The 25,721-nt window shown below is 41.1% G+C and overlaps 1 protein-coding gene across 3 annotated transcripts in view; it reads left to right on the forward strand.

The window, feature by feature from the left end:
• ksr2 (kinase suppressor of ras 2) overlaps positions 1 to 25,721 on the forward strand; it is a 94,537-nt gene that overhangs the window by 49,764 nt on the left and 19,052 nt on the right. For all 3 annotated transcript variants that reach the window (XM_084024821.1, XM_084024820.1, XM_084024822.1), the window contains 11 exons: positions 1,476 to 1,648; positions 11,227 to 11,296; positions 12,450 to 12,533; positions 12,827 to 12,912; positions 13,744 to 13,764; positions 14,029 to 14,138; positions 17,514 to 17,682; positions 18,375 to 18,416; positions 20,193 to 20,262; positions 23,062 to 23,110; positions 24,076 to 24,437. In XM_084024821.1, the coding sequence (XP_083880947.1) occupies positions 1,476 to 1,648; positions 11,227 to 11,296; positions 12,450 to 12,533; positions 12,827 to 12,912; positions 13,744 to 13,764; positions 14,029 to 14,138; positions 17,514 to 17,682; positions 18,375 to 18,416; positions 20,193 to 20,262; positions 23,062 to 23,110; positions 24,076 to 24,437 (1,236 nt within the window). The remainder of the gene's footprint in view (positions 1 to 1,475; positions 1,649 to 11,226; positions 11,297 to 12,449; positions 12,534 to 12,826; positions 12,913 to 13,743; positions 13,765 to 14,028; positions 14,139 to 17,513; positions 17,683 to 18,374; positions 18,417 to 20,192; positions 20,263 to 23,061; positions 23,111 to 24,075; positions 24,438 to 25,721) is intronic.

Genomic DNA, 25,721 nt, shown 5'->3' on the forward strand with positions numbered 1-25,721 from the left:
TTCTTCTGTCTGGATATAAGCCTGCTGTTGTCTGGTTTGGCTTTTGTTTATTTGCCACTCATACTAGTTATTTCATGGTTCTTCTCTACAGCTTTTAGTTTAATAGTCTCCTGTCTGTCTGTCTACTCTCTGTGCATCTCTTAGACCTGTCCTTCACTGTCTACATGTGGATCACCCAAACATCAGCTTGGGAGTCGATTTATATTGTTACGAATCTGACGACAATTTGAGAACTCAGATTTTTCTCTTTCTAAAGTGTATTTCCAAGGGGCATGTATGAGGACTTCTCAATAAGGATAGTATATAATGCTGTCATGGCCTCTCTTATGATCTATTTCTTGTGACATTTGGTATGATGTATATTGGTGTTCCTCCTATACTTCATTAAAAGGTTTTAAATTAAATTGTTTTTTAAAGAATGACAAATCAAATAGGCAAATTTTTTAGATAATGCCTCTTCTGTACTTAGTACCACCCCCTTAACTCCAGTTTTGCTGCTTCATACCTACCCTATTTAAATGTTGTCTGCTGATGACCCTTAACACCACACACAGAAACGCGTTGGTCCGATAAAGTGCACCAGAAGTGTCGCTGGAGTTTTGACAGCTTCCAAATTGAGGACTCATTCACGGTTGCCATCATTTTGCTGCTTGTCATTTGACTTCAGCTAAGCCCGAGAACACAATGTGGTTTATTTTGGTTCGTCTGCATAAAATCCTGTGTGCATGAAGACCCGAGGTAGCCGATAGTTCCTTGTGTGTTTACCTCTTGGGGCCTTTATCAAGAAGCAAGCTCTACTAAGGCCCCGATGCTTGAGTTGAACCAAATAATTAAGTGTGACTTGCACTGAATAATATCACGGATGTCTCGGAGCGGTTCAGTAGATAAATGGGATGAATGAATAGAAGGTGTGTGTGTGTGTGTGTGTGTTTGTGCGTTAACTACACTATGACAACAACAAGAAGGATATGCTGCCATAACCCAAAGTAAAGAAGGAAGATAACTTAACTTTCACTCTGTCAAATAAACAAGTAACTTTGCTGCCCTGTACACAATTGGTAATTAAAGACTATGAAGCCACCAACGGATGCCAGTTTAATAACAACATAGTGCCATGGTTGGCCACAAACACTTCCAGTTTAGACTGATGGGAATGTCCTTAGTTTTGCACAAATTTGGTCATTTTCCAAAGTTTCTGTAACAATTTTAATTGTAAATAGTCGGGGGATTACTTCAGTCAATAGGATTCATCCTCTGAGGACCATGCAAGTCTCCACCAAATGCCATTGCAGTTCATCTAATAGTGTTTTAACTATTTCAGTCTTGACCAAACTGGTGGACTGACGAACCTATATTTCCATTAGCATAACTAAGTGTTGTTGGCATTTGATTAAACCAGTTTGGCGTGTTTACACACTATATCTGTCAATGCACTTTTTTTTTGTACTTATTCTTTTTTGCCTTCTTTCCCTCAGAGCCAAGAAGAAGACCAAGCCCTTGAACCTTAAGATCCACAGCAGCGTGGGCAGCTGTGAGAATCTGCCCACGCAACGCTCGCCCCTCCTCACCGAACGATCTCTGCGATCCTTCTTCTTCCCTACTTTCATCCCGTCCACACCTCCTGTCCACGCCGAAACACCCTCTGCAAGTGAGTGAAGTCTTCTATTTTTAATCAACCCGCATCGCAGCTTTTATGAAATTAGATTTTTTTGAATGCCTTTCATATTCCAATCCCTTTTTTCATATTTGCTGATTTGGTTCTCAGGCAATGCCTCAGAGTGGAAAGTCCTGTGAACCTTAGCGCTGCACTGATTTTCAACCTCAAATGACTCTTTTGTCTTTGTAAAATGTCCCCACCTTATTTTGTCTAGCGTCAATCTTAAACTTGTGCCTGACATTTTACCAAAACGACCAACACCCGTAATCGTTGAGAATATGCTTAAGTACACCTCTGTTGGAAATTAACAATCAGGCCACGCCATTACGACCGGAGGTGGTGTGTTGCTGCACATTGGCCGATGCATTATGGGAATGCTGCGGAAGCCATTAGACTGAAGAGGAAATGGGTAGTGAAGGAGGATGAGTCAAGGAAAGCAGTGATGTATGGCTGCTCGCTGTAGACACTGACTAACAGGTATGTGGGGTGCAGCGGTGCATATTTGTTGTTGGAGGCGTGAGGGGAATAATCACACACCATACGCATGAGAGGACAAATATGTACTTGAATTACAATTGTTGATGATGTGTGAATTTAATGGTATTATCTCACTTGCTATGCGTAAAATAGCAGTATACTTATGACAGAAAGGTATCTGGCTACGTGCTTTGTCTTAAACAAAGGCAAAGTCACTCTTTTGGCTGCCAATCACCTGTCAAAGTAAATTGTGTCCTGGTGATGCAAGTCTCATATAAAATGTATTATTCTGGGAAGAATATGAAATTCATATGCTACTGATGACAAACTGAAGCTGAAGGTTTGAATATCTGGCTACAGCCGTGGGCCTGCCTTTTGTGTGCGGCAAGCACATATAACTTTTCTGAGCACAGTGATGGATTAAAGCACATTTCATTAGATACAAATACAACGTGAGTTTTGGAACTTATTAAAGCTATCTTTTTTTAATACATTCCGACTTTTCAACTGAGACAGTTACAGAGATGATCATTCCCAGTGTTGGTGTGTGTATAATATACATAACTAACTAACTAGATCGTTTATTTATAACAACCTGGAGAGAAAAGATGATGGAGACAACAACCGTAAGGTCACTTTTGCGGTCTGTGCTTACAAACGCACATGAATCCGATTTCATTTTTTTGAAAAAAAAAACCCCAATTCTGTCCTTGATGTGAAAGCTTGCTTTGACTGGATACAGGTTGGAAAAATGATAATAACGTGCAAAAGGCACAAGAAATATGAGTCTAGCTGCAAAGGCCTTAAGGGTTTTTGAAGACACTTCAGACACTCAGCTGCTATGATATTTTGCAATAAAGTTTACCAATGCTAAAGGGTTGTACTCCGTCAAAATGACAGTCGGCCTTCAGATTGTTCCATCATTGTTAAAACAAAAATTAGTCAAAGACAGAAAACATTTGGTAAACACAAACTTTGATGCTAGCACAGCACCAAACCAACTTGACACTTGACAAGTATGCTTGTTGAAACCAGGGAATTCAGCTTATAGAAATAGACATAGAAAGGCAAGTATCTGAATATTTGATCACAAAGCTGTAAATAATGATCACAAGCCTGCAGTCATTCATCGCTCCGAAGAGTCCTGCTGCTTTGTGCGCTTCTTTTCTGCCGCACGCGCCTTTGCAGAAATACCACTTAGCCAATGGTAATATGAGCTACTCCCGAGTCAAGCTTTTTATTTTCTCCAAATACAGGATTGACTGCTGAAATTCACATCGACATTTTTTTTTATTTAGGTGAACTGTTAGGGTGTGTTGTTTATTTTAACAACAGCAGTTTAAGACAAATTTTCCCTTGAGGGAAAAATAAGATTTATCTCTCTCTTTTTACATTTTTTTTAAAGGTGATGTAATAACTGCCTCTATTGTCATAACTCCCACATTTCACTTAAACTGTATGATTCCAATCTTTTGATCCCTTAGTTGTTTCTTTTGCAGATTTACTGTATCCCTCTTTCCAGCCTTTTACTCACAAACACACAGCTGTGGCCGGAGGCGTTATGTTTTTGTCCATATCACTGTTGCAATCGGGATATCTCAGGAACGCCTTGAGGGATGTTTTTTAATTTATGTTTTCATTATTAGTACTAGTAAGTTCCAGATGTTTGAATCGTATTGTTTTTTACAAACTGCTTTATAGGCCATATAAGGTGTATTCACTTACAAATCCATTGTTCTTTCCCTTTTCTCTGAAGCTCCTCAGTTAACCCCCGGGGCTCTCCAGCTGTTATTTTGGGAATGGCATAGATGTGTGTACGTGTTTGTGTTAACGCTTGTGTGAGCATGCAGACGGGAGTGTGTGCTGCCTGGTAAGCCAGGCTAAACATCCATCCCGTGTCTATGTTTGGAATCATGGTATAATTCTACCATCTCATACGTCAGGGCCCTCAAGCCAACAGCATAATCACTCATCTCTTTAATCGTCTGAATGAAAACAGACAGAGGACCCACAACACTGGCCAAGGTGACCAAACGCTGTCTGCTCAGGATGAGTCAGTGCCTACAGTCGAAGCTGGAACGCCGGCATCTTCCGATGAGTTTGTGTGACTTTTCACCCCGAGATACTGTTTGTGATGGTGCGGTTATAATACGGTGAGATAACATTAAATAGTGTTTCTTTGCTGGGGCAGTCTTCGGCACATTGTGGGGTTCTGGAGAAAAGATGCAGATGGTTTTATATCATCTACAGATAGTTGAGACACTGTGCTGATGTTTGTCTGGTATTTTTCTATATTTTCCATGTTGTAAACAAAACCGTGTTCTTCCATCTCTTCATCATTTTGGACGTTCCTACAGTTCCTACTGAAGATTTTAATCTTTTAATAATACAGTGACAAATGTTTTAATTTGTTAAAAATAATAGTAATTTCACGAAAAGGCATGTAGGAACAGTTTCTGATCTTATGCAATTATCTAAGGCAAAGTAATTTGTAGGTGTAACTGTTGAAAATAAATCTATTTTAAGGTGTGACAATATGATTGATGAGATTTGATTAGATCAAGGCATAAAAACAACTAGTTTAAGGTTAGGAAAAAGATCACGGTTTGTTTTAAAATTTCCACTTCCAGTTAAGATTCTGTTGCTTCATCGTCATGGTTACAACACTTGGTCAAGGTTAGCGAACTATGAAAACCCTGGAGGCAAGTGGATTTTTGAAAAAGAACAAGATTTTGAAAAAGCATTGTGTCTCCCGTGTGAAAATGTATGGTGGCCACAGAGGGACAGTTCAGGCACAGTTCACCTCTCGCACCTCACGCTTTCTCAGCTAACAGTTGGAGACTTGATCGGATGCCTTGAGTCCACTAGGAGGTCCAGTACCAGCTGGGACTCAACCAACACACAGACCTGATGTATGCGTGTGTGTGTGTGTGTATGTGTGTGTGTGTGTGTGTGTGTGTGTGTGTGTTTGTGCGTGTGCGTGAGCTGCACAGAGAGAGAGACAAAGAAAGAGAGAGTGTAGGAGTCTGTGAGTGTGTGCTTGTGGATATAAATGGCTTAAATGTTCTTCACACGCTTTGCACACAACTCACTCACTCACTCACTTATTTCGACATGTGTTCTAATGATGTCACCCACTCGCCTTAACCTCTCACAGACACATTGTGCAGTTACGTCACAGATCTCCTAGCAACCAAGCCCGCAATGGAGGCCCCTTTGAGAGTTGGCAATAAACAGTGGCCACAAATAACATCTAAATTTAAAACGGGGCTAGGAAATAGAGCTACCTGAGGAGAATAGTTGAGGTTGGCATCGACGTAGCGTCTCAGTAAAGACGTACATGTTTGTCATCCAGCCGTCATGTCATAGTTTTATATTTATGAGGAGAGGGATGTTGACATGTTGACTCACGATCGGAGAGCCAATTCAGCTTTTCTATTTCTATTTTTGACTTGTAGGCTGAATAGAAAACATTCATCTTACCTTTGTTTTGACTTCTGTTCACTGGTCTGCTCTGCACCACATATTTATATCTTATTTACCTGCAATATCAGGTCACAACTACAGAAAATCTCTTTTCCAAGAAGCATGTTTTGCAGGTGGGACTTGACTGACTCCTTCAGGCGCAGAGCCCTCACGTCAACTTCATGTCTCATTCCAGATAATGAAACTCTGCAGAGGAGGTCATAAACTCCAGTCAATAAAGAGGTGGATTGGTCAATAGTTCCTAGAAAAGAAGGGTAGATGTTTTAAGCAGTATCACCAGTCAGAGGAGTCTTTGTGCATACTGTGCTTCTACTGCATCTACATTGAAATGCTGTTTTTGTGCCGAACATCCCAGTGATCTCGCTGTGAATTCAGTCTCAGAAGAACTCCGGGTCATCACTTGACACCTCAGCTGATCTAAACAAACAGCTTCAGTAGCCAAGTAGCCAGCAGGGTGGTGTAACAACAGATGTTTACAACACTTAAGCTTCCCGGTACAAGCTAAGGAGCTACATATCTGATGCATCGTTCTCATAATCTCAACAGGTTGTGTTCTTGGCACTCTTTAGCCCTGATGCATTGAATGCTGCGTGTGCATTTGAGCTTCCCATCTGTCAGCCACCACTTAAGCATCCTTACAGTTCACTTATGGGAGCTTTAAAGCCTCTTTATGAATTTGATAGATAACAACACATGGAGGGCGTAAGAAGAAGTGGCGAAGGAGCAGGACATTTGTGTATTCACTAAAACAATAAGCGGTTTGCAATCAGCTTTGTCCACGAGCTATCAACTGTCATATGGCTGCCAAGGATTGCGTTTGCCTTACGTCAACTGAAAGCCTCTCCGTGGCGTCAGATTGGCCTCGCCTCCGAAACCTGCTGTCTGTCGGCACTCGGCTGCATGCTCCGAGCCATTTGAGTTCTTCAACTGAGGAAGTCACTACTGAGCCATAAGGCCTCCGGGCATCATCTGTTCTCCCGCCCTCCTCCCTCTGTTTCACTGGCACACTTAAACCGCCACTTTTAAAAGCCTCCGGCCGTGTGGAGATACGCGTTTCTTCCAAGAAAATTGCTATTGTCTTCCAGTGCTGGGTTTTGCTATCGTCAGTTTATCACAGAGGCTTTAGGTATATGGCTTATTTGTTAACGTGTATGTGTGTTCGTCAAAGGTGTCAACACAATATTCTGCAAACAAGGCGGATCGGCGTGTAGCTGTTGCCATAGCAACTGAGCAACCTGGCATTTTCTCTTATTCGTCTGAGTTCCCTCACATTCAGATAGAGAAGTCTATTTCCACCCTTCTCTTAGTTTGTTTCTCGCAGCCACTCCAAACGAATACTTGTTCAGTTGTGTACTATTACCTTTCGGCAAAGGGCTCATTAAAACGCATGGATGAACAAACACTGATAAATATGGTGAGCAACAGCCTGTAACATATCGCTCATGTAACACTCGTGCTATAATGCAGCACATTGTGCAGCAAACGCCCACGCAGCTTTTTTTTTTACAGTCCTTTTCACTTCTTCTGCTGCTCTGCACAGTCCACTCTATAGAGCATCATGTCGGAGTCTCAGCGAGTGAAACGGACATTGTGAGTGTTTTGTGCTGACTCTGTTCAGCGTTCCCTGCTCAAGTTTTTGCTTCTCTCCTGATGATACCTATGCCGTTAATTGCGTTCACCCATTTGATCGAAGCTTTAACCCAAGCGCTAGAAGTGCTACACTCCATTGAGCTGTAGGACCTTTGTGATTGTGATCATGGTAAGAGTAGGTGTGGCTGAGATGACTTGGTGACCCTGCAGACAGTGAGTGTAATTATTTAATTGTCACACGCTCCACTCTTTTTTTCACCTGCGGTAGAAACGTCCTCCATGGGGAGGAGCAGTGTTTAGCGCTCAGTCAATCACTTACAGAGGCATCTCAGCCTAATGTAAGAAAAACAACTCAAGTAGTATCTTTATCGTTGCACTCGCACATACACCCGCCCCCCTCTGTTTAACCCACACACAGGAAGAAACATCTTTCCTCATCTCTCAGTTACATTTCTGTCTTTAACACACACACACACACACACACACACACACAGCTTTCTCAACCCCGTGGTCTGCTGTGTGTCATGTGACCTGCGAGTGGAGGAGGGGAAAGGAAGACCTCAGCTTAATTAGGCTGAGGACAATCAGAGAAGATGGAGGAGGACACTGTTGTCTGGCGCCTTGGGGTTTCTTAGATCCTGCAGGCTCATCTGTCACACACACACACACACACACACACACACACACACACACACACACACACACACACAATCAGGCACTTTAACTACACACCCTAGTTTGCCTTGGTATGATTGTTCATGGCCTTAAGTTGGCCCATGGTTTTGCCTTATTCATGTGACTGTTTATCAAAAATAAGCCTGTGTGTGAGCATGTGTACTTTATCGACCTTAATTTGCACATCAGTTTGGTTTCCCCTCTGTGGACTGTCACACTGCCACGTTGGTACCTCTTGAGACTGTTACACCTGGTCTTACGCTTTTAGGCACGACAAATACAATGCCGAAATATAAACTGGCAGAGCAGGACACGGGTCTGAAGCTCATGATGTGTTTTCACAATCAACACATCACAGGTATATTGGTCAGTTGTAGAATTACATCCTTAACCTGGATCTGAAAGACACTACCATGGCAAACCCTGATCATTAAAACAAATCAAGAGCTTGAACATCTTGGTGAAGACATACTTGTGGTTGATTAGACAACGCCTGTGGTTACCTCAGTTAATGTGTGGTATAATAAGACAGCAAACACTACTTGAGCAGCTACTTTGTCAGATACGCACCAGACCAAACTGATTGTTTTGATAAAGATGATGTTTATAATTGCAACCCTATTCAGATTTCATGCTGTGCACGCCCTGAAGTTGCTTGCTGTAGTTTTCCACATACAGCAAGACAAGAACAGTTGATTACCTTGTTTAGGTCACAGCTTCTCTTTCTTGTTATTTTACCGCCTTGCAAAAATGACAGTGACGATGCCAATATAAACTAGTTGAGAGAGTTCAAAGGACGGGCACACCTAGATACAACACAACTTACCTGATATTTCATTCAGCATATTACTTGAAAATAAGCCCTGACCTGACCTGACTCAACCCCCAAAGAAACCTTGTTTGTCTGCAAATGTCGAGTTAGTTTTATTAAGTCTGCATGTGTGTTGTCTCCTTGGAGGTGTGTTGTGTGTGCAGAAGTGATTTAATCTCTTCCACTCTGCCGTTTGGCATTCTGAATCCAGCACTGGCAATAAATGCTACTGGCAGACAACTTTAGAGGACAGACATAAAACAAACAATTTAACAATATAATCTTAAAACTAAATAAACAAAAGCTATGCAGACGAACATTCATAATGAAATATCCACAAAAACACCCAAATACATCAATAAATACCAAGCCACAAACCCAACCTGCACTGAGGTTTCAGTCATTTCACAAGCTTGTTGCTTTTCATATGACTGGCTCTTTGTCCTCACGAGTACCTCACGAGAAATCCTCCTGTTCTTTATGGGATGGCGGCATCACCAAAGACTGTCGCGGGAGACAGGCAGCAACGCCAACAGCGAGCACACGCGATGACAGACAGCCCCGACCACGCTGCTGACAAGTCCAATCATCAGCCAGTCGCCAGCACGGCCGACGAGAAGCAGATGATGTCAGTTCCCCCTCTATATTGAGTTATCATGTTGATTGAGTGTAATTGAGTGATGCATCGGAGTGCGGAGGGAAGGCACCGATCCTCTGGAGAGGCTGGAGTAGGAGGAAGGGTGTTTCAGGGACCAGGAAATGCTATCGGCCACCGGGGCCATGAGATTAGCACAGTCAATGACTCGCAGCCGTGCAATCAATTAATAGGACTGATTTAGCCCCTCATATGAAAAATGTGTGGTTTTTCTTCAACGATCCTTGTAATTGCAAGCATTTCAAAAAACAGCTTCCACTTTTTAACTCTTTCGACGGTGCGTTTCGCCTGATTCTGTAGGAAGTTAATAGTCGCACATGTTGTAATCTGTTGACAAAGCAAATGTATTGGTACATTTTATGCGAGAAGAGGAATAAATAGAAGTTTACTGCTTCATAAAAGTGGTTGTAGTTTTCTCTTCAATCTACTCTTAAATTGTCATTTGAAATATCCTTCTTCGGGCTTCGGTTACTCCCCTGCCTCCAGAGGAGTTCTGTCTCTGAAAACTGTTTTCATCTCCAGCCCACAAGTTTTCAAGGGGGAACATTGTGAATGTCTTTTCTGTTTCCTTTCAAAAAACATCCTGTGAATATGAAAATTGACAAAACCATTCTCAAATTTCTTTAGGATTTGTTCTTTTAGGTAATATATTTCTAGCTGAAAGCAACCTCTTTCTCTAGGGCTTAATTGTCCTCTCATATGGAGATCGATCTCACTCCTCGGCCCACAATTCCATTTCAAGGCATTAGCAGTTTGATGCATTGAGGGAAAGAACTTCTAGGCCCTTTTTGGCTTGTTTTTCTCCCTTTATCCTCACAATTCCCACATTTGATGTATTGTTCATCTCCTCCATCTCCTCCTAGCCACACACAAAACATTCAAGTCCCCTCTATTCCACTCTTCCTAGTATTCATCACCGGCTTAATAGTAACATGATACTCATGAATAACTCTGCATAAAGGTAGCCAGAAAATTACTTGATTATTACAAAGCTTATTTTCAGAAGGTGCAAAAGCTGAGAGATAGAATGGTGTGTGTGTATATCACAGTGCCTAGTTATCCTGTTTATATAAAACCTGTTTATTCTTCAAGACATGCACATAAAACTTACCTTAAAGGAAAATCTCAAATTTAAAGTGTTAAACTAATTGAGTACTTTTTAAAGAAACATTCCAAAGGGTGTCGGTTGGTTCCTGTTCTATGTTTTATTTACTCATTTCGAAATTGTCAAAAGTGTAACACAACATAACTTATACAGTATAGCCTGTATGGCATTTAACAGAACTCAAAATAAAAACCATGAAGAAAAATGATCTGCAGGATGCACTTTAACCTATAACCTATTACTTTGTCAGCATTTTTCAGCAAGGCTCTTTTGTTGTTGAATTGTCAGCAGCCAGCACATCATTACCATCTGAGTGCATACCCACCACAGACAGCCGCCTTCACAGGCAACGCTGTGTAGGCTGCCGTTCTCACCTGGTATTAGGAGGTGGCGAATAAATGCATCAGGCTGCCGTGTCATTGCCAACGCTAATGGACCAAGCAAAGAAACCTATTTGAAGCGAGAGTTCCTCTCAAAGGAATACAGGTAGCAATGCAAGATATCGCCACATTAAAAAATAGTAAATAGTTCAAACTTTAAAGTAAAACGATATGTGCTGGAAGTTGGGTTTCCTTTATAATTCTATCTGTCGATCTGAGCTCATTTACAGTGATGAGTTATGATGAACTGTCTGCTTAATATCCAAACAGTTGATTATGTCTGACACCTAAATGTCAGTTTGTTGTTACAAAGTCCATCAGTCCCCCAAATTTCATATGTGTAAAATTGATGTTTAATGCAAACCTCTCTCTTGTCTCTTCCTCCTCCAGATACTCTCTCAGTGCCTCGCTGGTCCCCGCAGATTCCCCGGAGAGATCTGGGAAACTCAATAAAACACAGGTAGGCCTGAAGGACAGCGTGTGGGTGAGTGTGCGCCAAGTTTGCTTTGACATGCATATCCTCACACACCTGTGATGCAATGTCGGTCCAATTAAAGATTGCCTCTTGCATAAATCCTTTTAATTCTCTTCCTCTCTCTCGCACGGCTCAACCCCGAATGCTAGTGATCCTAAACGTAACCGTTTTATTTGTGGGATCTCAGCGACCTGCAGAACGTGGGAGTTTTTCCCGCTGAAAAGTCAGCAAGATGGAAAGCGAAGCTCTAAATCGAAACATTATTCCATCTAGCAATCTTCTGGACGCACCAATTTGCATATTTCTAACATGTGATTGCATTGTTGGCCTGCGATGATAAGTGCATTTGCGTCGCCGGTACACAATGAACCACTTTGGCTTTCGAGCCCTCCACTGTGCTGAAAGAACATTTCTGTATGCAGAATCTGCCCTTAATGCCACATCATCGTTTACATTTGACAGCGGAATCCACAAAAAAATCTGCTAGGGGTTGGATTGAGTTTTGCCTCCCAATTGAGGCGGAGAAGGGCTAATAAAGAGATTTGGATTCTGTCAAACTGCATTAGTCACCTGCCATTAGCCAGCCAGTGGCGCGGCTGGCAGTAAATACAGCCAATAGTCATATACGTGCTCCAACCGCTCGAATGGGTTGCTATTGCGGATTGTGGATTTGTTTGTGTGAGAAGTAAGCGTGTTGGAAGCTTAATAGCAGCGCAGGCCTCTGAACTCCCCCCACTTGGACTCATTGCATTGATGTAAAGCACAAGGCCTCGGTCCAGCACTGCAGAGGGGCTGCCTGAGACGTTCATCGCCCAGGGTTACCTGAAAGGTGACAGTGAAATGGGCCCAAATTACATCAGCAAGTGAGGGAGATTAGGGTGGTAAGCACTTTAACTGAAGTACCTTCTTCAGGCATCTATTATCCTCACAGAAAGGTTAGGCAGGAAACCGGCGCCTTCTTTTGCAAAAGCCGTCTGCCGGAATGAGAGGATGTGCTGAAAGGCAAAAGGTCAGAAGTAGTGTTTCTCCTCACAGTAATCCACAGCTCCTATATGTCATATAGATGTGTAAAAAGCTGAAAAGGATGTCCTGACTTTTAAAAACATTTCCTTATCTGTCTCACTTCTTCTGCCTGCAGGTTTTCCACCAAGTATTGGATGTCCCAGACATGCATAGTATGTGGGAAGGGAATGTTGTTTGGACTGAAATGTAAAAACTGCAAGTAGGTGCCTCAAGTACCATTCGTTGCATCAATAGTAGTGATTTGTCTAATTTGTTTTGATTGCACATAATCAAATCTCTGTTATTATTCCATGACATCTTAATACATTTTTTTTCATTTCTCATGGTGAAACATGCTTATTATCCTCTTTTGTTTTAGTCCCACTTGAATAAATTGTCAATTTGTATCCATTGTCTGTTTTGCCACATGCTAATTCGCCCACTTGGTGTGTAAATAAACTCTAAATCAGGACAAATGCCAGTCACATTTCCTGTCTTTTTGTATGCACTCAGGCTGAAGTGCCACAACAAATGCACCAAAGAAGCCCCACCTTGCCATTTATTGATCATACAGAGAGGCGGACGAGAATCCCTTAAAGGTATGTAATATGTAACATGTAGTCGGCTGCACACATTTTCATTAACTTTCATGCCGATATTTGTCTCGACTTAACTGCAGCACTTATCAGAGAATCCAGCTCCACACACACACACACACACACAGTTTAGAGACCTGCATTTACTTTGACAGTTTGTTATATTATGAAAACTATCGCACTTTCGCACTCACAACTCTGATGTCCATTTTCAGAAGCCTATATTTAATATTATATTCAGGCTACACTTAAAACCGTCGGAGCTTAAACCCCGTCGGAATGACTCTGCGACTCTGCAAATTACATTCCTCCGTCCGTATCTCAGCTTTCTTTGCTATTGGTTCAACTGATATAGTACGCCGCAGCATTTGCCTGCATATTGAATTAACTTTAATTTTATTTTTGAAAAATGTGCAAGCAATCTTGAGTGACACAGAATCTGAGAGAGAATAATATTCACAACTTAAGAAATCTCTGTCCTCTCTATAGGGATCATTATTTTCTAAAAGTGCACTAGATCTAGATTAAACCCTGCTGTATTCTGTCCTCATGATTATTCAATTATTTGAATGCGTCCTTAAAACTACCGAAGAGACGGGTTTTTTTTTCTCCACTTGAGTCCTCATTTAACAAAGTGAAAGAGTCTTTGCCGGTTTAGGCAGATAGGTTATCTGCTGATTAATTAAGCCACTTAAGTTGAACAAATGTGACTGCGTCATGCACTGTTTGTACTGACACAGACTGCACTGAAAGAAATTCCCGCTATCTGCTATCAGAATTGAGATTCTTTTGTCCTTTTTCTGTCTCACTCCCTCCCTTTCTCCCCCAAATAAGATCACCAAGGAACAACTCAAGGTAAAGAACACTAATTAGACTTCTTCTGCCTTGCTTTAGTAAGAGAAAGTGACAGTATCTCAATACATAATTTGCTTAAGGAGACTTTTTTTCTATATGAGATAAATGGATGGTGTTCGTGAAAAGGCAGTTTGTTAATTTTTCATATTAGAAGCTGGGCGTGATAAAGACTTTCTCCTCATTTTTCCTGAAGCTATTAGGCGAGTATTGTTTAATTTCTGTCTCCCACAAATGCTTCATTGTTCCTCTCCATTGTCTCTGCAGTAGCTCGTCTGGTAAGGACTGAATCAGTGCCATGTGACATCAACAACCCGCTCAGGTACACAGACCTGCACATCAGTCAGACGCTCCCCAAAACCAACAAAATCAACAAGGTGAGTGCAGAAAGCGAAAACTGTGTGTTACAATCTGAGCGTAATCTGTCCTAGATATCACATTTCTATCTTTTTTTGTGGCCCGATATGGTTATGAGTCATCGTGTCTTTGTCAGGGGATCATGCAACCGTACAAAAATATCTTCAGCAGTATTGATGTTTACACAGATGGGTTTGTTTTCATACAAAGGACCATCCCTGGTATTGAGCAGTTAAGACTATTTTAACAACTGGTCATCCGGCGTCTGCCAAAGTGCTCGGTGAATTACTGGTATTGATCAGTAACTCAATGAATCAATCATGCTGTAGTTGTTTTCTGCTTTTTAATGGTAAAACCATGGCCATGACATATGAGATTTATTTCCAATTTTTTTATTTTTTTATAATTTTTTCCCTCTACCGACAAAAACACTAGAAGATCAGCCGATATTCAGTCAATTTAGTAATTAATTGATTGAAGTTAACCGGCTGCCCATTGAGCATGATGGATGCTATGGATGGCCTTGCCACATCCTGCACATGCACTTACTCCCCCCTGACCAATAGGCTTCATTTGTCCCTCTGGACCATCCCTTCTAGCATTCACCAGAGAGCATCCAGGATAAAGGTAGCACGCAGCAGTGAGACGGCCAACAAGGAGTGTTGGAACCACTGTACATGTGTTATCAACCATAAATAATAATCTTCTGTTTTGATAATACATAATTGTATATTATTAACCACAATTTGACTTCTGGGTTCCAGGGAATAGGAAGTGACAGAGTGACGTCATACATGCTGTGTGATATCCATATTTTTGCATGCATTTGACATCATTTTGGACCATTATTATTATTGTCATTATTATTATAGATAACACGCAAAAAGACGGGTGGTGTAGTGGGTAGCACGGTCGCCTCACAGCGAGAGGGTCCTGGGTTTGATTCCCGGGTTCAATTCCTGGTTCAGGTTCCTTCCCACAGTCTAAAGACATGCAGGATGGTTACCTGTCTGTCTCTACATGTCTCCCTGTTATAGACTGGTTACCTGTCTGTCTCTACATGTCGGCCCTGTGATAGACTGGTTACCTGTCTGTCTCTACATGTCGGCCCTGTGATAGACTGGTTACCTGTCTGTCTCTACATGTCGGCCCTGTGATAGACTGGTTACCTGTCTGTCTCTACATGTCGGCCCTGTGATAGACTGGTTGCCTGTCTGTCTCTACATGTCGGCCCTGTGATAGACTGGTTACCTGTCTGTCTCTACATGTCGGCACTGTGATATACTGGTTACCTGTCTGTCTCTACATGTCGGCCCTGTGATAGACTGGTTACCTGTCTGTCTCTACATGTCGGCCCTGTGATAGACTGGTTACCTGTCTGTCTCTACATGTCAGCCCTGTGATAGACTGGTTACCTGTCTGTCTCTACATGTCTCCCTGTGATAGACTGGTTTCCTGTCTGTCTCTACATGTAAGCCCTGTGATAGACTGGTTACCTGTCTGTCTCTACATGTCAGCCCTGTGATAGACTGGTTTCCTGTCTGTCTCTACATGTCAGCCCTGTGATAGACTGGTTACCTGTCTGTCTCTACATGTCTCCCTGTGATAGACTGGTTACCTGTCTGTCTCTACATGTCAGCCCTGTGATAGACTGGTTTCCTGTCTGTCTCTACATGTCAGCCCTGTGATAGACTGGTTACCTGTCTGTCTCTACATGTCTCCCTGTGATAGACTGGTTACCTGTCTGTCTCTACATGTCAGCCCTGTGATAGACTGGTTACCTGTCTGTCTCTACATGTCTACCTGTGATAGACTGGTTTCCTGTCTGTCTCTACATGTCAGCCCTGTGATAGACTGGTTACCTGTCTGTCTCTACATGTCGACCCTGTGATAGACTGGTTACCTGTCTGTCTCTACAGACTGTGTAGGTTGCGGTAGACGATGGATGGACCCAAAAAGACAAAACTTGCTATAGTTGAATAATAATATTATTATTATCTGAACATTTAATTGTTCTGCCAATGTTTGCACTGTAAGATAATATTATATAAATCAAGAGCAGATACAAAAACAACAACTTTTAAATAATGTTTCGTTACTGCACTTGATAGGTTGGATGTACCTGCAGGACATTTTGTCAAAGCTTTTGCAATCTGCTTGTGCAACACCCAGAAATCATCACTGACGACATCAGGAATCTATACACACTCTGATGTAACCCAATGATTATTTACAGTACACAATGTGTCGATAAAGCTGTTTCTCCTACTTTCTGCTAGAATTTGACAAATCATTAATCACTTCCAACATTAGCTAATTCAATACAAATTGCAGTTTCATATTGTTCAAAGCATGCCCTATCTTTAGCTTGCCTTCAAAGCAGCCATTGATTTCCCTTCTTTTCAATTAGCTAAGGAAATCAACATGCAGAGACATGAAAGATAAAACATCTAATTGAACATTTTCTCTTTATCATGATATCATTAAAATGGCATCCGAGATTTAAGGCTTGGCTGCTGAAGAGAAGAATGTTGGTCTTTTGTTTAAATGTTTGCTTACTTTTATGTTGTGATTTCCAAACTATGAAATTGATAGTCATTTTTAGCATCTTTACAAACAGGATTTAATTGGAAAAAAGTGTTTTTATTTTTAGTGATGACTGAAAATAGTGGAACACAAAAACCATTAGGGAAATTATTATATTAAGTCATTATCTGAATTTAATATCCAGAGATTGTTCATAATAAAGATCTGAAAATTGAGTTTGGTGAAACGGAAGTCTTCAGAAGTTCCATCTTCAGCTGAAGAGATGTGACTAGGGGCAGATTACTGGAGGGACTCATTGGACTGTACCCGGAGGTCAGTCGGGAGCTGGCTGTGATGATCATGAGACGGAAATGGCAAAAGCAGCTTGAAGAAAGAAGAACTGTTTTACATTCTCACAGCAGAAAAAAGATAATTGTAATAATGACAATCATGGTGAGACGAAATCAGCTGGAATCTGCAGAATCCGCTGATTGAGTAAAATATGTGCAATATGATAGGCATGTCGTTTTCTAGTCCATGGATGCACCACTGAGGGGAGTTTAGAAAATGCTTCCTGTCCACAATTGCAGCCCCACACAATGATTACTCAGAAAAGTAAAGCAGCATATTGCTCATTGTGATGGATTACGTCTGTGGGGCAAGTCTCACATCTCTGCAAGTTGATTTTCATATTGTACTGAAATGAATGCAAACCAAGTGTTGCCTGGAAGGTAGAAAATCAATCTAGAAACTTGTGGAACGATTCAGAAAGAGGCCAACAGTAAAGCCAAGTGCAAGCATGTCATGACTGCAAAATCACCAGTATTACAAGTTGAAGTCAAGCATTTTTTTTTTCTGTTTCTTCTCAGGATCACATCGCAGCCCCGTACCAGCCAGACTCCAGCAGTAATCCGTCATCCACCACCTCCTCCACCCCGTCCTCCCCGGCCCCTCCCCTGCCCAGCAGTGCCACGCCCCCCTCGCCCCTGCATCCGTCTCCACAGTCGGCGCGGCAACAGAAACAGTTCAACTTGACAGGTATCAGAATGATGAGTTATCACCGAGGAAGCATTCAACCCTCAACCCTTAATAGAAAACAGACACTTGGACCTAAAGATTTTGCCTCCTTTATTCATTACGTTTGGAGATTGTTCTTCAATATCAGAGAAATCTCACTGAGATAGTTTTATGTTTCCATGGTTACAGTACAAACTGGAACTATTAATATCTAATTCACCTATTGCTGTAGTGTTGATACTTCCATGGAGTTCATTGTGTACTTAGTTGTGTAGTGTGTGAATTTCGAGGGCAGTCAAATCCAACGCAATCAAGCATTCAAAATAGCAAGTTTAAATAAATGAGCATTTTTAAAGATACATTTTCAGAAAACAAATGATTGCCTTAATATAAATAATCAACTGGAGAAGTTTCATGGTGATAACTATCTATATTGGTGTTTCTGAGTAGCCCAATATATTCTAAATAACAATACTTGCATGAGGCTTGCTGGGGTAATTCATATCGTGAATATGCTAAATGAATGCAAATAATGGGAGAGAAAACAAGTCAAATAGTTAATCAATATAAATGAGTGTTTGGAGAATATGTTGTGTGAACTGTGAAATGTGTGCTGTGAAGCAAAACGGTGTCATAATCTCTAATAAGAACTAATTTGAATGTAAATACTGAATGAGCGAGCAACCAGCTCTCCTTTTTGTTTCTCTCCTCAGCCTCCAGTTATTTCAAATACAAGCAACAGTTCATCTTTCCTGGTAAGCAAGTCCTAATTGATCATTTCCCCTACCCATAATGCACTACAACCGTCCCAGGGAAAATTGAGTGAGGAGAAGGGCTCTTTTGATGCTGTTGGGTGATTTTCAGAGGAGACTCTCGTCCCCTACACCCACTCATTGCTTGTCTCATTTGGGCCTCCTAATGTTTTGTCAATGCCCAGCCTCTTGCTTTTACACTGGTCTCACACATTCTTTGCTCATTTGGCAGGTTATTATGGCCTAGACAACCTGGAGTGGTGTGAGGAAAAGAATGAGGTGTAATTGAGATCTGGGGAGACAGGTTTTTTTTTTTTTTTTTAAATATAGAATATACGTCACTCAGCAATACCCAGGTTCTGCTTATTGTACCGTTCTTCAGCTCAATGACATCAGATTTCTTTATGAGCTGCCTAACAGAACAGTCAAACACTACCACTTACTGTTAATCTCATCAATCCAAACTCATTATGCTGTAAGTGGAGCTAATGACACGCCCACGTTATGTAAAACGTACTGTAAATGTTAGCTGTTTAGAAAAGAAAAGAAAATCTATTTTCATAAGCCTCCCAGCGATTCAGTAATTACGGTGTGATATAAAATGTATTCATTTATAGTCTTTACATGTTCGTATTTGGTTGCACAAGCGCCTTTAGCTTATTCCAGCATACATTTTTGGGAGAAAGTAGGAATATCCTGTAAAAGTTGTCACAGGGATCACAGACATACTGACTGGCACGGATTCACACCGTCGGCCAATTTGGAGCGTCCAATCCTCCTGGCTTGCTGGTCTTTGGAGTTAATCCATGCAAAACATCCGCGCAGGCACCACACAGAAAGCAAAACCATGTCCTTCTTGCTGCGAGGCGACGGTGCCAGCTACTAATGCACCGTGCCACAATGCTTGTTTTTTGTATTTTTTTTGGTCCCACTTTGTGTCACAAATTGTCACAGCGTGCAAACACGAGCGGCAAAGCGTCACAGCGATTCCTCTGGTGTCGTTCAGAGGTAGATACCAGACAACAGCTGACCGCACTCATCTTACATGAAGAGAATTCAACCTGCTTTCTCTTTTTCTCCAATGATGACAATGACACGCGCTAATGTGGTGATCAAATTAAATACGCTCTCTCTAAGCATCAAAGTGAAATCCCATTTTCTACAATGATTGATATCTCCATTCAAATTATGTCAAGGAAGAAATACAGGAATTCAATAGGAAGTATGTGTGGTTTCAATTGTGCAGCTATCATTTTCTTTGCTGCATTCAAGCAATCTGCACACCAGTTGCATTGTTTTTGAGTGGCAGTGAATGCACATATTCACAATACCTCATTATATGTTGAATTTGATGACTAGATGTTGACTTTTCAAAACACTTACCATGTACCAATAATGTGTGGAAATGAAATACTTTACTTTTTTTACGTTGCTGCTTGCTAAAAAGAAAAATAATACATGTTGTTGTTAATTTGCTCATCATGTGAAAGAATGTGGCAGAGAGTAAATTGCACTAGAGGACGTTCCTGGGAGTGAAATACATTTTGTCCAAACGTTTGGAATGTGTTAACTTATAATTATACCAGTGGTAACCTCTTGATGCATAATTATACTGTAAATCCAGTTTCTAATGGAGATACTTCTATTTTACCTTTAGCTGAAATCATCCAATTCCGTTGACACTGAAATCAACATGAACAGTATTTTAAAGGATTGTATACTGAAAGCAACTTTGTTCCAACGTGTTGGTTTAATAAATTGTGACTCCAATATTCTCAGATGTTGCTCCAGAAGCTCCTCCGAGCAGAGCCCCGCAGGTCATCCTGCATCCCGTCCTGTCTGAACCCGGGTGAGTAGATTCTATTACAGAAGTAATTCAATGAGACCATATGTCTGCCTTTAAAGACATTAAGAAAGCACTTCTGATCTTCATCGGGCCCTCTCAGTTATCTTCCTCATCTTCATCAGCTCCCTCGTCTCCTCCTCCCGCCACTCATCTTCTCCGTGGCCGCTGCTCAAAGGCCAAGTCAAACCTATTGGAGCACAGATATTTGGGTGACAATTTCAATGTGAGAGCCGACATGACGAATACTCGGAGACTAATGTCAGCATGGCCTTTAGCTCACGCTACACTTGAGATGCCAACTGGATTTCCACAGGATTTTTGAGGAAGCCAGTGGTCACGGGAGAACAACCGGAAGAGGAGGAGGAGTGATGAGATGCCTTTCGACCCGGATGTTAATTAGATCAGGATCTCAATCTATCATCAGAAACGGGGCAAGAGAACCCGCGGATGGTCAATTGTGATGAAATATGGACCATACCTCTGGATTGTAATGGAGGAATCAGTAGCAAATAATGTTATTAATTGTATTTTCTAAATATCAACACAGTCTTGAAAAGGTCCTTGGCGGGGGAAGGCTGATGGTATGAGTTTTTAAATCACGCTATAGAGCACAGTCCATACATGTTAGAGATGTATTTGGATTAAAAATTAAAAATAAATAGCTGGATTTTATGTCTTTGTGCCACATTGCCGAAGCAGCTGGCAGCTTTGAGATAAAAAAAAAAAAATGTCAAGCAGTGTTTGGAAATAATAAGAATCAAAGGAAATATAGGACACTAAATAATGTTATGCATACTTCACAGCAGACTGCATGTGTGTTTGAATAGACAGGGAGGGTTTGAGGTCTACAGCAATATTCATATTCATAATCATTATAATCAAAACGCAGCCACTGATTGTTATATGTTCCAGTCACACAACTGATCATGATGAGACAACCTATCTTTATAGCCAATAATTACAGATGTGTAACAAACCTCACAATACATAATGATAGTGGTGGCATCTGGATTTATAATATCCTTTGTTAACATTTGGTTGATAATTCCGCCTCATGTTCCTTTAGTTTTCTGGCAAAGGTTAGGTTTTCATCTACAAAATGGACTAAAAGGGAGCCTGTTTTATAACATTAAGGATATCTATAAGAAATCTAAAATTAGAGCATTTTTCCATTTTCCTATATACAACAAAAATAAATCATGAAATTGAAATGTGTTCACGTGGTAGGCTCTTGTCATTTTGTTTGAAGTAATTATTTTGGCTGTAGCTCACATTTCTCAGCCCTGTGATTGGACATGATTGACTGGGGGTGTGGCCTAACAATCAGTGCCTGCCTCTAACCATTGTTGATCTTATAAAAAGCCTGAGGGCCGAAAACGGCTTCACTCTAAAATATATGCACAAAGAGGGTTTCTATTAGAACATGATCATGTTTTTTTTACCTTTATTTAACCAGGTAAACGCCCATTGAGATCAAAGATCTCTTTCATAAGGGTGACCATGCCAAGAAGGCAACAGCACAAGTCAGAACAAAGACAACAAGACAAGAGATAAAATACACATACACTGTCCAAATGATTTTCATGTTCAAAAATACATTATTTGTTATCATGCGTGTATTGTCTGAAACACTTATTTTTTAGTGTCCGTCTCCTTAAGCCCGGTCCAATATGGTGCACCTTTCCAAAGGTAGTTCTGGAGCTGTGGGTGGAGATCCTCAGATGGGGGGCTCAAATGCTCATCTTGAAGCCTCGTGTCTCTGAGTCTCTGCTCATTACTAAATCTCTGGATGGACAATTTCACCATTTCTCACTCCACAGGCTCTCGTTCTCTAGCTGCCTTTGACGAATGTGAATACATTAGCGCGGTTATGAAACCCATAGTCCTCTGATTTAATTACAGCTATTGTCCCTCCTTTCCCACATCTTTGTATGCTCTTCCAGTGGCAGCTGGCAGGTTTCTTTGGCCTTAATGACCTCCTCCCAGGGTTAATGAGGGTCTGTCTCAGACCCTAACACCCGGCAGGTTCCCCTCATTAGAGCAGAAATCGAACCGCTGCTCGGGGCCGATGGCGCCACAGGAATCACATTATTTATATGCTGCCTCACCTGTGGTCTTCGCCCAGAGTCCAGGATTGCTTTGCGAACTGTTAATATACCACAGAAAGGTTGTGAGAGGTTACACACTGATGTTACACAGCCAGTTATGTGGACGGAGGAGGAAGAGGGTAAAGTGGGTTCATCGAGGTCAGAAATGAATAGGGACGAAAGTTCACGGCGTACAACAACTATGAAATTAAAAATGAGGGTCTGAAAACTCAGCCAGTTATTAGTGGTGCCCTTTCTTCCATATCGGCCTGCTCACATTTTATCCATGTATCTGTCAAATGGTCTTGATGTGACTGCGCTCTTGCCACCTGTGGAGCATAAGAGCCTGCGATCCAGTTACTATTAAAATCCACAGCCTGAGCAGAGATTCTGGGATAAAACCAATCTAAGAGTAAAAACCGTTTTAATGATTACAGACTGGTTCCAGGTGTATTGCCAGACACAGGTGCAATCGTTGAGCAATCACTTCATTTAAGTAGCAGGACAAGGTGCAACATAACAAAATGTACACAGATTTAATGGATACTTAAATGGTTGAATGTAATGTAATTAGTATAATAAGTGTTTTGTATCCAGTTCAATTGCCTTTGAATGGCTTTCCCGTCACAGTCTCCGCACCTAGAGGGAGCGGCAACCTTCTAAACTGTACTTTGTTTTTCTCATTTATTTCTACATCTTTTCCTTTTGCGTTTAGGAATGAGGGCAACCCTTTACTTCAAATCGAAGTTGAACCAACATCAGACGTGAGTCCTTCCTTCGATCCCTAACCGTGACCTCTGTGATGCTTTTGAATGAACGTCCATCCATAATGTTGTTTTGCTTCCCCCATCACACCGTAATATCGGTGTGAAATGACTTGTGAATCCAAATGAAGACAAAATACATTCTCGCCATGACTTGTCATTGTCATTTGCAGTGTTCTCTCATGTTGCATAATTTGGCTCGGCTCTCTGAGGAGCCTGCAGGTACATTTTGTGTCAAAAGCACCAAGAAGGAAAGCAACTGCACGTCCTCGCTCCAACAATGATATATCTTGGTAAAAAATATGATGCAGATTGCCTTGAATAACATTCCAGCAGGCATCTTTGAATGGGTCATTTTCACTCCTGCAGTATATTATATTTAAAATCAAATCAGAATAAATCAGTCCGTGTCCTCTGGCTGTTTCCCCTTTTCACGACTCTCTTATGTTTCTATTGGTAATGGCCAATTTTTTTTATTTAATTATTTCAAACACATACAACTTGATTAAATCGATTTTATATTGAAGCACCGTGCAAGTATGTAGAGTTTCTTTTTCATATGTCATATTTGCATATTTATGTTTAGAAGAGCACTAAGTACATGTTTGTCGAATACATACTTCCCTAACATGTAATTTAGGGGTTAGAAAAGATCCTTCAGAAATGCATGTAGATTCCTTGCATATGTAGCGATGTGAGAAAATACCATGGCGCATTTTTTAACACATTGCCTTTGGCAGACAAACATAAATGTATGTTTCTCATCTCTGATACTGCTACTTATGAGGATTCAGCAGAATGTAATCCTCCAGCTGCTGAATTTCTGGTTTGTCAGAATTTAACATCTTGGTAGAATATGTTAACACCACCTCTTTGTGTTGGATCAGGACATTTTAATCATCATCAATTCAAATCTGTAATTATGTGAAACGCAGGGCTTCAGCTCTTCAATTTTCCTTTCACAGAACGAGGAGGGCAACGATGAGGACTCCGGTGACGAGTTCGAGGAGATGAACCTGTCGCTTCTGTCGGCCCGTAACTTCCCACGCAAGGCCAGCCAGACCAGCATCTTCCTGCAGGAGTGGGACATCCCGTTTGAGCAGCTGGAGATCGGGGAGATGATCGGCAAGGGGCGCTTTGGCAAAGTTTTCCACGGACGATGGCATGGTGAGGTGGCCATCCGCTTGATCGACATCGAGCGTGACAACGAGGACCAGCTCAAGGCCTTCAAGCGTGAGGTGATGGCCTACCGCAACACTCGCCACGAGAACGTGGTGCTGTTTATGGGGGCCTGCATGAGTCCACCACACCTGGCAATCATCACCAGGTAAGGGTTCGGGTTGGGAGATATGGTAAAAATATCACACCACAATCTTTGTTCAGGCAGGTTTAATCTTAATACTTTTTTTCAATTAACACTACAATCAAATAATAAACCTATTTAAAAATGTAGCCCTAAAAGGTTACAAAAATCAGATTCTCAAATATGACACTCAAAAGTTTCTTCAAATATTTATGAGTTAACTTTTCCAAATCCACATGAACAACTCTTCACATCTGCTTGCATGTAATCTGCCATGCAGCAGTAGTTTAACAAGCAGGTACATCACTTTTAAAGCTGGTTTCGCCTGTTCGTCTCGCACCATCGCATGACCGGAGAGATCTCTCTGTAAAGGCAGATTCCGGAGACATTCACATCATTCCTGATGTGGTACATTCACGTCACACACCTCTATGACAGGCTGTCTTGTACTTAACTCTGCAGGTGTTGCAGGTGTGAGATTACACTTGCTGCGTTGTCTTTTGTCATACAAATCTACTGTCTAGCCTCCATTTGCAATCTTTTTTTATTTCAACTCCATGTCCCTTATTTATTGCAGTGTCCAAAAACAACCAAAATCATGCATATTTATTATACATACTGACATTTTTGAGTGTACTCAATGTCAAGTGTGAACAAATTAAATACTCAAAGCCTACTTTGAATTGGGACGCAGGTTTAGTTTTTAAGTGTTTACTGCACAATGCCAAAAAAACATACAAGAACATGAAGACAAGTAGCAGATAAACAAGACAATAAAGGCACATATAACAACCATTGAGTACAATTATGAAAAGCATTTTGAGTTGAAGTAAATGTATTGGATTTCTGCAAGTACGCACAGTGTCAAGGTAATGCAGAAATATTGATAAATGTGGAAGGAAAAACATTATGTGGAATCGGTCCAGTTTATTGTAATATATGAATATAGTTTAGAATAATTGGATTGGGATATGATAAAGTACTGCAACCCAAACCCAAGAAATAACCATAATTGAACAACTGAAGATATGTCCACATTATAATTGTGCAAAGATGTGTTGTGTATTGTTAGCCCCATACACCATACAGAAAAGTATGTCATTATTGAAATCATTGAACATATTTTATGGATAAAATCTGTATAGGGTATGAGACAAACTGAGCCAGCCACGAGCACATCGCCTGCTGTATTTGTCTTGACTACAGGGGTTGGAGTGAATTCTCTCACATGGCGAACAACTTCAGTTATTTCACGGATTAGTGTTTGCATTTTTGGCAGCAAGTATTTTCTCAATTGTAACACGGGAG

This window comes from Eutrigla gurnardus (genome assembly GCF_963514095.1).
Source record: "Eutrigla gurnardus genome assembly, chromosome: 13".
NCBI lineage: Eukaryota > Metazoa > Chordata > Actinopteri > Perciformes > Triglidae > Eutrigla > Eutrigla gurnardus.